This window comes from Monodelphis domestica, chromosome 1 (assembly GCF_027887165.1).
Source record: "Monodelphis domestica isolate mMonDom1 chromosome 1, mMonDom1.pri, whole genome shotgun sequence".
Taxonomy (NCBI): Eukaryota; Metazoa; Chordata; class Mammalia; order Didelphimorphia; family Didelphidae; genus Monodelphis; species Monodelphis domestica.
The window spans coordinates 599,381,692-599,395,840 of record NC_077227.1 but is presented as its reverse complement, the minus strand read 5'-3'; the positions used below and the strand labels follow the sequence as shown (position 1 = coordinate 599,395,840).

Genomic DNA, 14,149 nt, shown 5'->3' with positions numbered 1-14,149 from the left:
ACAACAATGGATAGAGAGCCAGGCCTGGAGTTGGGAGAACTTGGATTCAAATCTGGCCTCAGACACTGCCTAGCTGTGTGACCCTGGGCAGATAATTGAATTCAATTTGCCTAGCCCTTGATGCTCTTCTGTCTCAGAATTGATGCTAGGTAAGAAGGTGAAGACTTTTTAAAGAATATTTGAAATCCTGGGGCAGAATTCTACTCAAGATTACAAAAACTTTAGACTTAGTAATGAGAGATAAAATCTACTAACAGAAGTGGAGGTTGAAATTTATAGTGTAACCCTCTTATTCTTCCATGCTTAATTCTGGTCCTTAGAAAATATGCTAAGAACCTTTAGGCAGAAAGAGACATAATTTGTAGTAAAGGTGGAAGGGTGAGGGCATGAGAGAGATAAAGAGAGAGAGAGAATAAGAGAGAGAGAGAGTTAAAGAGAGAGAGAAAAGGAGAAGGTAGAAAGAGGAGGGGAGACAGAGAGAGAAAGAATAATCAGGCACATGGTTACATCTATGTTTATTAAAGGTTTAAATAAAGTATAAAAGATGCTCATAGCCTTTGCCCTTGACTCACTAGGGGCTGCCCACTTGAGCTAAGACAGGAGGAAGGTCAGGTACAGTGGTTCTGGTTTAGGAGGTAGTGTGCCTCAGTTTGAATTCCAGCTCTACTATTTATTAGTTCTGGGACCTTGGGTAAAGCTCTTCACTTCTTTCTGGGCCTCAGTTTTTTCATCTGTAAAATGAAAGAGTTGAACTAGATGGTTTTTGAGGTCTCTTCCATGGACATCTTGACCTAAAATTCCATGGTCTCGAAAGTCCTTTCTAGCCTGGTCTCATACTTCAGTATGGCATAGAGGTAGATGTTTTTGCTGGTTCCCTCCCTCCAAAATGCTGTGAATTCTTGAGGTCTGTGCTGTAGACCGTCACCCCTGGTAGGCCCTAGCCATTTGGAAAGACTTTGAGTAAAACCTGGAACAGAACCTGGGCTGTTGGTCATCTGAGGGCTTAGAAGAGTCTAAAGGAAGATAATCATCAAGTGGTGTTTTCCTGGCCTCAGCAAACTAAGAAACTAAAAAGGGAGGAGGGGGTAATATTTGCAGTGTGTGTGTGTGTGTGTGTGTGTGTGTGTGTACCTATCATACAGATCTTTGGAATTATTCAAGTGCCCCAGAATGACCTCTAGAAGATGATAAGTCCCCCAAAGAACTCTGTCTTTCAATCAGGTTATATCAACTCTACCAGTCGATGGAAAACCTCTTTGGCTAGGAATCAGGAACTGGATGACATGTCCATTCAATTCAGTCATTTTTCAGTTTTTCTCATGACCCCACTTGGGATTTACTTGGCAAAAATACTAGAGTGGTTTTGCCATTTTCTTTTCCAGTTCATTTTACAGATGATGAAACTGAGTCAAACAGGGTCATGCCCAGGTTAAGTGACTGTGCCAATTAGCTGCCGTAGAACATTGTAAAACAACACTGGTGTAGCTGTCTGGATGTCTGGGTTCTAGTCACACTAGAATAGGTGGTTCCTCCAGTGATAAACTGTGGATTTAGATAAGTTAGTTTAATTTTCCAAGCCTCAGTTTCCTAATCTATATAGTCTGGGCTGGACTAGATGATATCTTGGCACAAAGAAAATGACTAAGAAGTGTTGTTATTTTATTCGTCCATTCTAGCTTTAACTTGTTATTAGTATATTCTGGAAAATTCATGTTTGTTAACTTTTTATTGGAAGAGATCTTGGAAATTAGTCGAATGCCTTCATTTTACAGATCCTAAAACTGAGCCTTAATGACATAAAGTAATTGATTTTTATGGCAAGGGAGTAGCAGAGCTCAGACTGTGGTCACTTGGAGTGAGTTCTGCATTAAGAGTTAGAAGATTTATGAGGAAAATTGAGAAAATTGAAGGAATTAAGAGGATTAGGACAGCAAGTAGTTAATTGTGGGAATTGAGTGAATTACATTGACTCCATTTTGTGACTCAATTTTAAAGCTAGCTTAGTTTCCATTAAATTATGAGTCTAGTCCAAATTCTGTCCTGTGAGAAAACTTTATTCAAGTATAGGAATTGGAAGAAAACCTTATTGCATTGTTTGAACCTAGCCCTGGGAAACTGGACAATATGTACCTGCTGTTTAGAGATCCTTATCCAAGGACTTGGGTTATATTAACAGAAATACAGTCAGATCCTAAGATTGATGCAGAGTTGTCTCATAATTGTACATCTCAAGCAATCCATGTCATCAGAAAACAGGCTCCATGTTGATCAATCAGTTATTGTTTCCATGTTCCTTCGGTTAGAGAGAGACACTAGGGAGGAGTAGGACACTTCTTTTTTCTGAATTCGAGGAATTATATCTGTTTGCTCCCCCACTCCCAACTTGGAAAAACCCTAATCTTTCCTTAAATAAGAAATCAGAGATTACCTACTGTTATTTCATTTTCATTAATTAGACTTATTTGATTGTTTTTAATGTATATTTAAAAAGTCTGTCTCCCCTGAATTTGGGGATCCAGCCCTAAGCTGAGGGGTTTTGGTCCTGATCTGTATTGGATTTATGTATTGCTTAATCAATTGATATGCTTGAAAGATCGAACCTTTGTTTCCACAGTCATTTCATCTTTTACACACCAATCCTAGGTCAAACCTCAGCGTCATCCATCACTCACTTGTGTGACCTGGACCAAAATCCCTTTCATTCTATCTGCAGGCAGCTGGTGATGCAATGCTAGATCTCTGGGCTTAGAATCAGATAGGCCTGTATTCACCAAAGAGTTGAAATAGCATGAGATTTAGAATGGAAGGACCTGAGTTGGAATCCAAGGATTTCTGCTTATTAATTGCGTGACTTTGGACAAGTTATTCCCCTTCTTCAAGATTCATTTGCCTTCACTGTAAAATAAGGGATTGACTATCAATCCTTATGGTCCCTTCCAGCTCTCAGGGCTATGATCCAGGGGGAAGAGAACCCAGCTCGATTGCTTCCTTGCCCAATGGTTCCCAAGCCCAGGGTGCTAGCTAGTCCCTGACAACATCTGGAAGGCACAGCGAGTATGGCTAATAATGCCAACTCGTGTGTTTATGATACATTTACAGAGAGATTTCCTCACAATGACCGTAGAATGTAAATAGTGATTTTTAAAAAAAACCTGGATCTCTGATTTCATTGGAATAGAACAGATGTGGCACACCACTCCCAAGTGCAGTCTGCTCCAAATTAAAATATAATTGGGAAATATTTAACAAAATAAATAAAAATATAAAATGTAGGTAACATTAAGATGTGGTTTTAAAAGTCAATATGCAAAAAAAGCTAATATACAGCTGGCAGGGAGTTGCCCTTGTTTATACTTGAATGAACACAATTGGCATAGAGAACTCTGAGGGAGGGACACTTACTCTACCAAAGCAGACTGGCGCCTGCCTAGCAACATTTAGTCTTAAAAATTTGTTTGGAGTGTTGAGAAGTGAGGGGACTTGCCCAGGGATACATAACCAAGATATGTGTCCTCCAAGAGGAATGTCTTGAACTCAGAACTGAATATAATACTCCATATTGAATCTGAATATGTCGCCCTGTCTAGGATAAAGTACAATGGGACTATATTACTACTTAAAAACAAACAAACAAACCAAAACCCTTTATCTTCCATTTTAGAATAAATACTGTGTATTGTTTTAAGGCAGAAGAACAGTAAGGACTAGGCAATGGGGGTTAAATGACTTGCCCAGGAACACACAGCTAGGAAGCATCTGAGGCCATATTTGACCCTGGGACCTCCCTTCTCTAGGCTGGCTCTCAATCCACTCAACCACCCAGCTGCCCCCCCCCCCCCATATTACTATCTTTTAAGGAAAATGTAGCCCAAGATCACACTGACTTTCTTATGTTAAAGTCTACTGGGCATTTTTGTGTCCTTGGTGTCTCCATACATGCCATTTGTTATGATGCTAACACTTCTGGGGGACCTGGTTTAAGAAGGTGGCATTTTCAAGGTTCATTGCCACTTGGCTATCTCTTTCTCATTCATGTTTTAGTAGCTAGAGTCTGTAACTGGGCAGTTTCCAAGGGGAAGGTTTTTAGGGAACTCTGGGTTCCCTGGACAAATTAAAGTGTCCTTGACCTTGTAATTCCCAGGGAAGTCAATCCAGAAGAAGTAATTCAGCTAAAAGGGACACAGATGCCATCCAGCTGTGGCTTACCGAAAAGGAGGCTGCTATCTCTTCTTCCTCAAACTCCTCCAGGACTTCTGCCTTGGCTTCTGCAATCAGCTCTCGCAGCGGTCCACTGCCTTCCACCTCCGACACAAAAGGATGCTGGAAAGAAGGAACAGAGGGGAAAGCTTTAGGATTGGCTTCTTCTCCAGCAAAGAGGGATGGGGTAAAAGGGTCCTCGTGTTAACTACAAAATTTGATGATTTCTAGGGGACTAGAAAGCTTCCTCTCTCATTTGTGGGTCCTACCCAGCGGCTTCTTGGATAAAATTTATGGTTGTGAAGGGAGAAAAAGGAGGAGACTGGCAAGAGCTGTGGGGCTGGTTGTGACTGACTGTTCCTTCTTTCCAGTACCTTTTGCATTCCCCCCCCCCCTCCCATCAATGTCAAAATGAGTAAATGATCTTAAGTAAGTGTGGAATTTAATTTCAGAGGTTTGGGTGGAAGTGGGTCCATGGTGCAAATTCAGTGTTTGATGATGCTACTGGGGTTAGATGATCGCTGAGCCTGGAGTCAGGAAGACTCTTCCAGGAATTCAAATCAGGCCACAGACACTTACTAGTTGTGTGACCCTGGGCAAGTCACTTAATTCTGTTTAACTCAATTTCCTCATCTGTCAAATGAACTGGAGAAGGAAATGGCATTCCATTCCAGTGTCTGTTTCAAGAAAATCCCAAATGGGGTCATAAAGAGTTGGACATGACCGAAAAAGGTCTGAATAATAACTGACTTATTAATTAGTCCTCAGATCTCCCTTTGACGTTTGAGGTCATTTGGGTAAAACGATGACCCTCTGGCCTGGTGGCTGTTGGAGCAGAAGAAGATGCAAAGGGCCCGGGGTAGAAATATTGAAATATACGTGGCGCCTTGGAGATAGGCTGCTTACCTGCAGGAGCTGACAGGCGGACCATCTGCTCTCAGGATCCCTCTCCAGGGATTTCCTCAGGAAGTCTTTAAACTCTTCAGACCTGTAAGAAATATCCAGGAAACTTCTGGCCTATCCTAGGAGTAACATCTCTCTGTCCCTTGGCATTCGCTCAGAGGCCACCTTTTCTCCTCTGTGTGGAAGAGCTTAGAGACTTCACTCCTACAAGAGCCTTTGCTTCCTTCTTCTAGTGTGGAGGGGAAGTCAGGAAATGCAGGATCAGATGAAGGGCTAAAGATCCTACGTGAACCTTAGTGAGGCCACTGGGGGGGCCTAATGGATGGCAAACTGCACTTGAGGTCAAGAAGATGAGTTCAAATCCTACCTCCCCACTTATTAGCAGTGTGATCCTTGCATATAACCTCTCTCAGGCCTAGTTTCCTTATCTGTGAAATGGGAATAATCATAGTAATCATACTTAGCATCCAGGCTTGTTGTGAAAGTCAAATGAGATAATATATGTAAAGAATTTTGTAAATATAAAATCAGCATTTAAATGTTAGCTATTATTACTGATGACTTTTCCAGCATTTAGGTTGTGAGGAAAAGAAGCACTGAGTATATTAATGTATGTACGTATTAACAATAGCTAACATTTCTATAGTTCTAACTAGGAGATAGAGATGAAATATGAATGTATTAATAATAACTAATATTTATGTGTCATGCTCTGTGCTAAGAACTTTGCCAATATTATCTCATTTGATCTTCATAACAGCTCGGACTTGGGTACTATTATTATCCCCATTTTACAGATGAGGATACAAGCAAACAGAGATTTTTTTTTTTTTAGTGCCCTATCTTGGGTAATTTAGCAGCTAAGTATCTGAAGCTGTATTTGAACCATGTCTTCCTGACTCTAGGCCTGGTCCTCTATCCACTGTGCATTTAGCTGCCCATTATTGATCTCTGGTTTTGATAAAAGGGAGAGAAATGACCCTTAAGAGAATAGGTACTGTGTGTGTTTTATTTCATCTAGCTGTCTCTGGTAACCAGGATGGTGAATTGTACATTCTGAAAGCAGGAATAGTTCCTTTTTTTTGTCTGTCTATCTCTAAAATAGATAATATGTGCTTAGTAAATGCTTCTTCTTCTTTTTTTAACCCTTACCTTTTGTCTTAGAATCAATATAAGTATTGGTTACAAGGCAGAAGAGCAGTAAGGGCTAGGCAATGGGGGTTAAGTGACTCGCCCAGGGTCACAGCTAGGAAGTGTCTGAGGCCAGATTCAACTTCAGGTCTGGAGCTCTATTCCACTGTGGTACTTAGCTGCCCTTCAAATAAGCTCTCTCTCTCTCTCTCTCTCTCTCTCTCTCTCTCTCACCCCCCCCTCTCTCTCTGTGTCTCTGTCTCTGTGTCTCTTTCTGTGTTTCTGTCTCTCTCTGTCTCTCTGTCTGTCTGTCTGTCTGTCTGTCTCTCTTTCTCTCTCTCTCTCCACTTACCTTCCACCTTAGAATCAATATTTTTGGAAATCTCGTGCCTTTGAACTGAATTTCTTAGGAACCCACTGACTTCCTGTTGTTACATGGTCATGTAGACAGGGAGATATATTGGGTGGGGTTCCTGGTCTCGCTCTTTTTGCTTTCTGTTGGTGACTGTGGTGGAGTGTGGGGTTTTTGAACAGGTATATTAGCCATGGGCATGTGTTTTTATTTCATTACCTTTTTATTCCTTTATTTCTAGTGATCATTAATACATCTCTTAAATTATAATATTTTAAATTATTGTAGATTAATTTTAATTTTTACAGTTCAAAGGCAGAAAAGTGGTAAGGGCTACGCAATTGGAGTGAAGTGACTTGCCCAGGGTCACACAGGTAGGAAGTCAAATTTGAACCCAGAACCTCCTCTCTCTAGAACTGGCTCTCAATCCACTAAGCTACTCAGCTTCCCCCTCCAGTATGATCCTAAAAGGACTATGGGATAATAAATTTATTTTGAGATAGAGCTGAAAAAGATATCTGAGGTCACTTAGTCCAACTTTCTGGCCTTACAGATAAGGAAACCAAGTTCTGGAGAAGTAAAGCAAGTTGTGCCAGCTTCCTCAGGACTGCGATTCAAATCCATATCTTTTGACTTTAAACCCAATCGATTGTTGCTGACTTGAACTGAAATGATTTGAGCAGGAAGGGGAGAAGTCTTTTGGAGATCTACATCCCAAGCCTGGTGAAGCTACAAGCATGGCAATAAAGGTGATTGGTCCAGATCAGGGCTCCTAGACCAGCAATGACATCAAGGGAGGAAGATAAAGAGTAAAGTCATAGAGACCTTGGCAAGGGACTGGTTCCTTCAGTCATTGAACAAATAAATATTCACTGAGTTCCTATTACTTCTACTATTTGTGTCCTGGGGAATTGAGTGGGCTGGGAATGGATCAAAGGAGAGGCAGTAACTTAGGGAGGTCCTTACCCCAATACCACTGGCATGACTAGGTCAGGTCTACAGGCTCGTTCTTCCCTTCAAAATTCTCTCAGAGCCTAAAATCCTGTCCCCAAATCCTAATAGCCATGAAAAAACTTCCCAAGGACCAGTTCACTGTGATTGTCTTCCTCTGCTGCCTCTCCTCACCCTCCTGGTGTTTGCCTCCCTGACTGCTCACACCTTTGCCTACTGCTTGCTACTGGCATCTCCCCTGGATCTGTTAGTTCTCTAAGTGCTGACCATTTCCAGTCTAGACTGCTCTTTTTTTCAGCACTGCCCATGCCTCAGTTATGATGAGAGGAGAATAGAGAGGAGGACTTGCCATTGCTGAGGATAGCGCAGAGTGGGTGCAGGGGATTTGTGGATTTTTAGCAACACCCTCATGGGGTTAAGCTCATGATGGGGAGGCTCCATTTCAGCCATCTCTATCAGCGTGATCCCCAGAGACCAGATGTCAGCCTTGTAGTCATAAGGGGCCTCCTTGGACGTCTCACACTGAATGACCTCGGGTGCCATCCTGTAGACAGAAGCAAGGGTTCATTCTACTTGTCCCACTTGATTCCTTGAGTGACCCCCTCCCGCTACCCTCTGCGCATTGCCAAAAGAAAAGAAACCAAGAGGCTAAGACCGATGAGGGGTAGTCAGTCAGTTTTGGTCAATAGACTGATGATTGAGATCCCCATCCCTTTCCTTAAGTAGTCTTTGCTGGAGGTCCCTGAGGAAAATCTGATTGTTCTTGTGGTAGACCAGAGGAACAAACTATTCTTCCCCCAAAAATTATCAGGGGAAAAATATTACAGGATTGTTGATCTTGAGCAAGAAGAGACCTTTTAAGCTATTCAATCCATTTCCTTATGTTACTAAAAAGGAAACTGAGGTCCAGAGGGGAGAAATGGTTCATCTGAAGGTCACATAGGTAGCAAGGGGCAGAACAAAGATTGGAACCAAGATTTTCTGACTTGCAATGGCCTCTGAGATCCCTCCCAGCTCTGTTTCTAATATGATATCCAAGGTTTTTTCCTTCATCATGGCTTTCAGGTAGTCCAATAATTCTCAGATTGTTTCTCCTAGATCTATTTTCTAGTTCATTTGTTTTTTAACAAGCTATTTCAATTCTGATTTTTAAGACCTGATTTTCCTCTGTCAGTTTTTGGTTCTCCCTTTTCAATTGGCCCATTTCTTCTTACATCACTCATTTCTTCTTGTATTACTTTCTTTTCTTCTTGCATCACTTTCTTTTTTTTCTTATATCACTTTCATTTCTCTTCCCCACTTTTCCTCTACCCCTCTTAATTGGGTTTTGAAGTCTTTTTTGAGCTCTTCGAGACTCTGTGTCCAATCCATATTTTTCTTTTGGACTCTGTGTGTGTTTCCTTTGCTTTCACTGTCCCCTTCTCTGTCTGTACCTTGCTCTTTGTCTCCATAAAAATTCTTTAGAGTTAGGTGCTTTTTTGTTGTTTGCTCATTTTTTCCTATCTAATTACAGGTAAGCTCTGTTTTCTTCTTTTCCAGATTCCCCATCAAGGTCTTGGATTTATTTGTAACATATACTCTATTTGATATCCTGTGTATCTTCTTAGAACATGACTTGGACCATTCCCATATCTTTACCCAGGAGGACTCTTTTTGTAGGCCTTGCTAATGACCCCTTGATTACCTTTAGGTGTCCATCCTGTCCCTTTCCTCACTAAGAGACCAGAACTAAAAGCTAAGAGTTGGTGGACCTTTCTGTGTTACAAGGATTGATGCCCAAATCTCAAATACCCCCCTCATCTCATCCCCGAGTTGGAGCTATGGGCTTCCTTGGAAAATGGGCCCTCTAACTGTACCAGTATGGTGTCCCGATGAAGGAAGCTCTTCGCTGCAAGGTGCGGGAATTCTTGGCTGACACTCCAAAATCAGCTGTCTCAAGGAAAGAGATGGAGGAGACAAAATGAAAGATAAAGAATGGGGGTGTCTCTTTTTTCCCCATCCCCCATACAGTGGGTGTCTAAATACCTTTGGCTATACTCACAAATTTATTTATCTACACCCACTTCTGGCCTCTGGACTTTCTTATTTCTCTTCAGCAATTAAATAGTGGCTGACTACCCATTATGTTTGACATATACAAGCCATCATACTAGATATTGGGAACACAAAAAAGAAAAAGAACAGTCTCTTCCCTTGAGGCATTTAGAAAGATCTGACTATATCAGGAGCCACTGAAGCTTTTTTAAGGTGAGGAGTGACAGAGCCAAAACTCTTTCCTAGAAAGAGTATTTTGGCAGGTGTGTGAGGCATGGATTAGAGTGGGGAGAAGAAGGAGATGAGGAAAACAGTTTATTGCAATTCTCTAGGCAAGAGATGGGAGTAGCTAGATGGTGCCATGGATAGAGAGTCAGGCCTGGGGTCAGAAAGACCTGCATTCAAATCTGGCCTTAGACAGTTACTAGTTATATGATCTGCCCAAGCTACTTAACTATTTGCTTCAGTTTCCTTACCTATAAAATGAGCTGGAAAAAGAAATGGCAAGTCACTTCAGTATCTTTGCCAAGAAAACCCCCAAAGGAGTCATAAAGAGTCGGACACAACTGAAAAGGTTGCTTCACTGTCTATGTGACTCTAGTACACATCAAAATAACTTACATTTTTGTAGTAATTTAAGCTTTACAAAATCCTTTCTTCACAACAACCCTGCAAGGTCTTTAATGTAAGTCTTCTTATCTCCTCCTTAGAGGCAGCTGGGTAAAGGCAATGGAGAGAGCATTGGCCATGGAGATCAGAAGACCTTCAGAGCTGAATTCAAATCCAGCTTCAGATATTCAGATATTTATTCAGATATTGGGGAAGTCACTTAATCTGTTTGCCTCAATTTCCTCAACTGTGAAATGAACTGGATAAGGAAATGGCAAACTTCTCCAGGATCTTTGTCAAGAAAACCCCTACATGGGGCTGATAATATCTACCTCACCAACAGGATTGTTGTGAAGATCAAAGGAGATAATATATGTAAAGTGCTTTGCAAACTGTACAGTGACATATAAATGTTAGCTATATAGCTAGCAATAATAATACATTAGTAGCGAAATATCAGTGACCTTCCTGAGGCACATGAGGTTAAGTGACTTGCCAGCTAATAAATGTTAGACAGGATTTGAACCCAGATCTTCCCAATCTTAGAGTTCTTACCATCTTGAAAATACCTGGAACATGTACTTCACACAGTTGTCTAAAGGTTCAAATTAGGTAATTGCAAGGCTTGTGAGAGAGCCAGGAATGCTGGGGGAGAGCCTGGGGGAATGGCCCAGGGTTTGACTCACCAAGTTTGACATAGCCTTCAGAAGACAGCAGGACGTTCCCAGCCTTGAGGTCCCGATGGATGATCTTAGATCCATGGAGGTATTCCAGAGCCTGTAGCACCTGCTTGCAGACCATTTGGATCTGAACTTCGGTCAACCCTTTCTCCAGCTCTGCAATGATGGAAGAGAGAGGGAGATTCTAGACCCAGGTCCTCAAGCTCCACCATCATTGTCCTCATGACTGCATTTATGAAGTGCACATCCCGGAGAGTGCTTTAAGGTTTGCAAATCCCTAATTCTTTAGAAGTCCACATGGATAGGGGCAGGTAGGAGCTCAGTGGATAGAGAGAAAGGACTGGATACAGGAGGTCCTGGGTTCAAATGTGGCCTCAGACATTTCTAGCTGTGTTCCTTGACTCCAATTCCCTAGCCCTTACAGATCTTTTGCCTTGGAACTATTACTTAGTATTGATTCTAAGAATGGAGGTGAGGGTTTAAAAAAATGATTTTCTTGTCCATCAGCTTAGCTGACATCACAAAATGTTGTATCACAGGAATCACCACATCTTTTCACCAGCACTGTCACACTCGCTGAGTAAGATGCCTTTTTTCTAGTTATATATGACTATTCAATTCAATAGAAATTTATTTAGCATTAATTTTTTTACATATGTTATCTCATTTGATCCTCAGGACAGTTCTGGGAGTAGGTACTATTATTATTCCCGCTTCACAGATGAGTAAACTGAGGTTGCCAGGTTAAATCACTTGCCCAGAGAGATAAAACTAATAAAGCATCTGAGGCAGGATTCAAACTTCTTGATTCCAAGGCTATGGGGGAGTATGGAGAACACTAGAGATTCTGTTTTCAAGCTTAGGCCTTGGCTTTTCCTTCTGTATAATGGGGATAAAATATTTTTGAAAGACCTGATCTCCTTTCAAGTGCTATATCATCAGAATGGTGGACTACTGCGCTGTGATGAAGTGATAGCCTACGGAATATACTCACCCAGAATAATGGCATCCACAGCACCCCCAGGGCAAAACTCAATGAGAATCTGAGAACCAAAGAGAGGAGGAGGGAAGAATCAAATGTTTTATTGGCTCTCTCAGGCGCTACATCTTCCACTCTGACATACACCTGACCCGTGAGAGTGTGTGCGTGTGTGCATGTATCTATACTCTAACATTTACCCCTCTCACATATACCTACCCAGCCCACTGCATGCACTAGTTTGAGTTTGAATCCCACCTCCACTCCCTGCAATTTCCATGACCCTGGACACCTCAGACTTTGATCTCTAAATTCCCTTCCAGCCCTAAATGAATGACCCCATGACCTATCCACCCATATGCGCTCTTTAAATACAGCTCTACATCCCATTACATACATCCCCACATACATGTATACATGATCCTCCTGGATAGACCCACCCACCCAAATGTTGCAGACTGTAATACATTTACAGCATAGCCTCAAGGAATCTGCAGAGCCTCAAAGAGATTAAGTGACTGTCCAGCAAGTATCAGAGACTCTGAGTTCTTCTTGACTTCAAGTCTAGAAATCTATTATTCCACAGTGTTTCTCTCTACTAGTGAATGATCTAACAAAAACTCAAGTGTCTAGTTTATGGTTAGCTCTGTTAGATGTTGGGGGGAAGGAGGTTCTGAAAGTGGAAAGGGCATTGGATTTGGGGGCCAGAAGTCTGGATCCTGGCTCTTCTAGCTATGAGACTGTGGATATATAACTTAACGGAAGGGGAAGGCATTAAGCATTTATATAGTGCCTACTACGTGCCAGAACTCTGTTAAGTACTTTCTTTTCTTTCTTTTTTATTTTTTTAACAAATGTTGTCTTATTTGATCCTCACAAAAACCCTGGGAGGTAGGTACTATTACTGACTCCATTTTACAGTTGAAGAAATTGAGACAAACAGAGGTTAAGCAACCTTGCTCAGAGTCACACAGAGAGCAAGACTTGGCAGTTAGAAGGGTGAGTTCTAGTTCTTCTAGTTGTATAACTGTGCGTGGGTCATTCAACCTATCTAAACTTCTGTAGAATGGGGACTAAATTTACTTGAATTAGCTACTTATGTAAATATGAATCATTTCCCCCTTGCCTTCTTCCTTCATTATTTCTTTGTGATGGGATACCTTGTAAATGTGAATTCACATTGCTCAAGAAATTAAAAAAATGGCAAAAGAAATTGTTTTTAGTTGGGTATGATGAAAAAAGTCAGAACACAGAAAAGAGGAAAACCAAGCCAAATAGGGTGGAGACAGACGTGTGAGCCAGAAATTTATGATGGAAGCTAGAGAGATGGAACAGAACAGTTAAAAAACAAGGGAGAGTCTATGAGACACCTCCTTGATCATATGGTTTGAAGGGGACATGAATGGGGATGTAGATTCTAAGTGAACCCTCTATTGCAAATATCAATAATATGGAAATAGGTCTTGATCAATGGTACATGTAAAACCCAGTGGAATTTCTCATTGGCTACTGGAGCAGGGAAGGAGGAGGGAAGGGAAAGAACATGTTACTGTGAAAAGATATTCTTAATTAATTAATTAAATAAATAATAAAAAAAAAGAGTCTATGAGAAACACTCAGCTTGGAGCTGGAGCAAAGGGAAGGAGCTCTGGACTGGGCTGGGGCCAGATGAGGAGGTGGGACAGGCATAGGAAATCCATGACCAAGGAGAGTCTTAGGTTTAAAAATTTCTCTTTAAGATTGGTTCCAGCCCCACAATTGATCTAAGCACATTTGTAGGCAGAGGGTCTTACTCTCCAACCAACTGGGCTTACTTCCTGAAACAAGGATAACAGCCTTTGGTGAAAACAAACTATCCCTTAGGACCTCATAGGATCTGATTGCTGGTGCCAAATTTTTACCTACCTGACTTCCTGAATTTCTGGTCCTTGCCTTTCTTGACTTTGTTACTCCAATTTACCATGTCAGGATTGGTGGCTTCTTTCCAGTTCCTTGACTGCTTGTGACCACAGAGATATTTCCTGCTTTTTGTCATGACTTTCTGTCTTAACTATCTACTGATTTCTGGCATGTATGTCCACCCCAACCCAAAGTATGTTGATAAAAGGCCTAGATGCCTTGCCCATGTCTCTCTTCCTCTCAACCCTTTCAGAGCAGGACCAGGTCTGTCCTGTTGGACCCCTGCCCTTACGTGTTACTGAAGAAGATATATCCTCTATGTTGGACAAAGCTGGATTCTCTAATCATGCTGTGTGCTTGAAATTTGTGTACTTGTATTAAGCTTGTGTTTCAAGCCTACTTGTATTATATTAA

At 41.5% G+C, this 14,149-nt stretch overlaps 1 protein-coding gene across 1 annotated transcript in view; it reads right to left on the bottom strand.

The window, feature by feature from the left end:
* LOC100033185 (STE20-like serine/threonine-protein kinase) overlaps positions 1–14,149 on the bottom strand; it is a 64,549-nt gene that overhangs the window by 22,915 nt on the left and 27,485 nt on the right. The window contains exons 3-8 of the mRNA XM_056817762.1: positions 11,852–11,900; positions 10,864–11,013; positions 9,391–9,463; positions 7,884–8,078; positions 5,104–5,185; positions 4,183–4,320 (exon numbers count right to left, since the gene is read on the bottom strand). Coding sequence (XP_056673740.1) covers positions 4,183–4,320; positions 5,104–5,185; positions 7,884–8,078; positions 9,391–9,463; positions 10,864–11,013; positions 11,852–11,900 — 687 coding nt within the window. The remainder of the gene's footprint in view (positions 1–4,182; positions 4,321–5,103; positions 5,186–7,883; positions 8,079–9,390; positions 9,464–10,863; positions 11,014–11,851; positions 11,901–14,149) is intronic.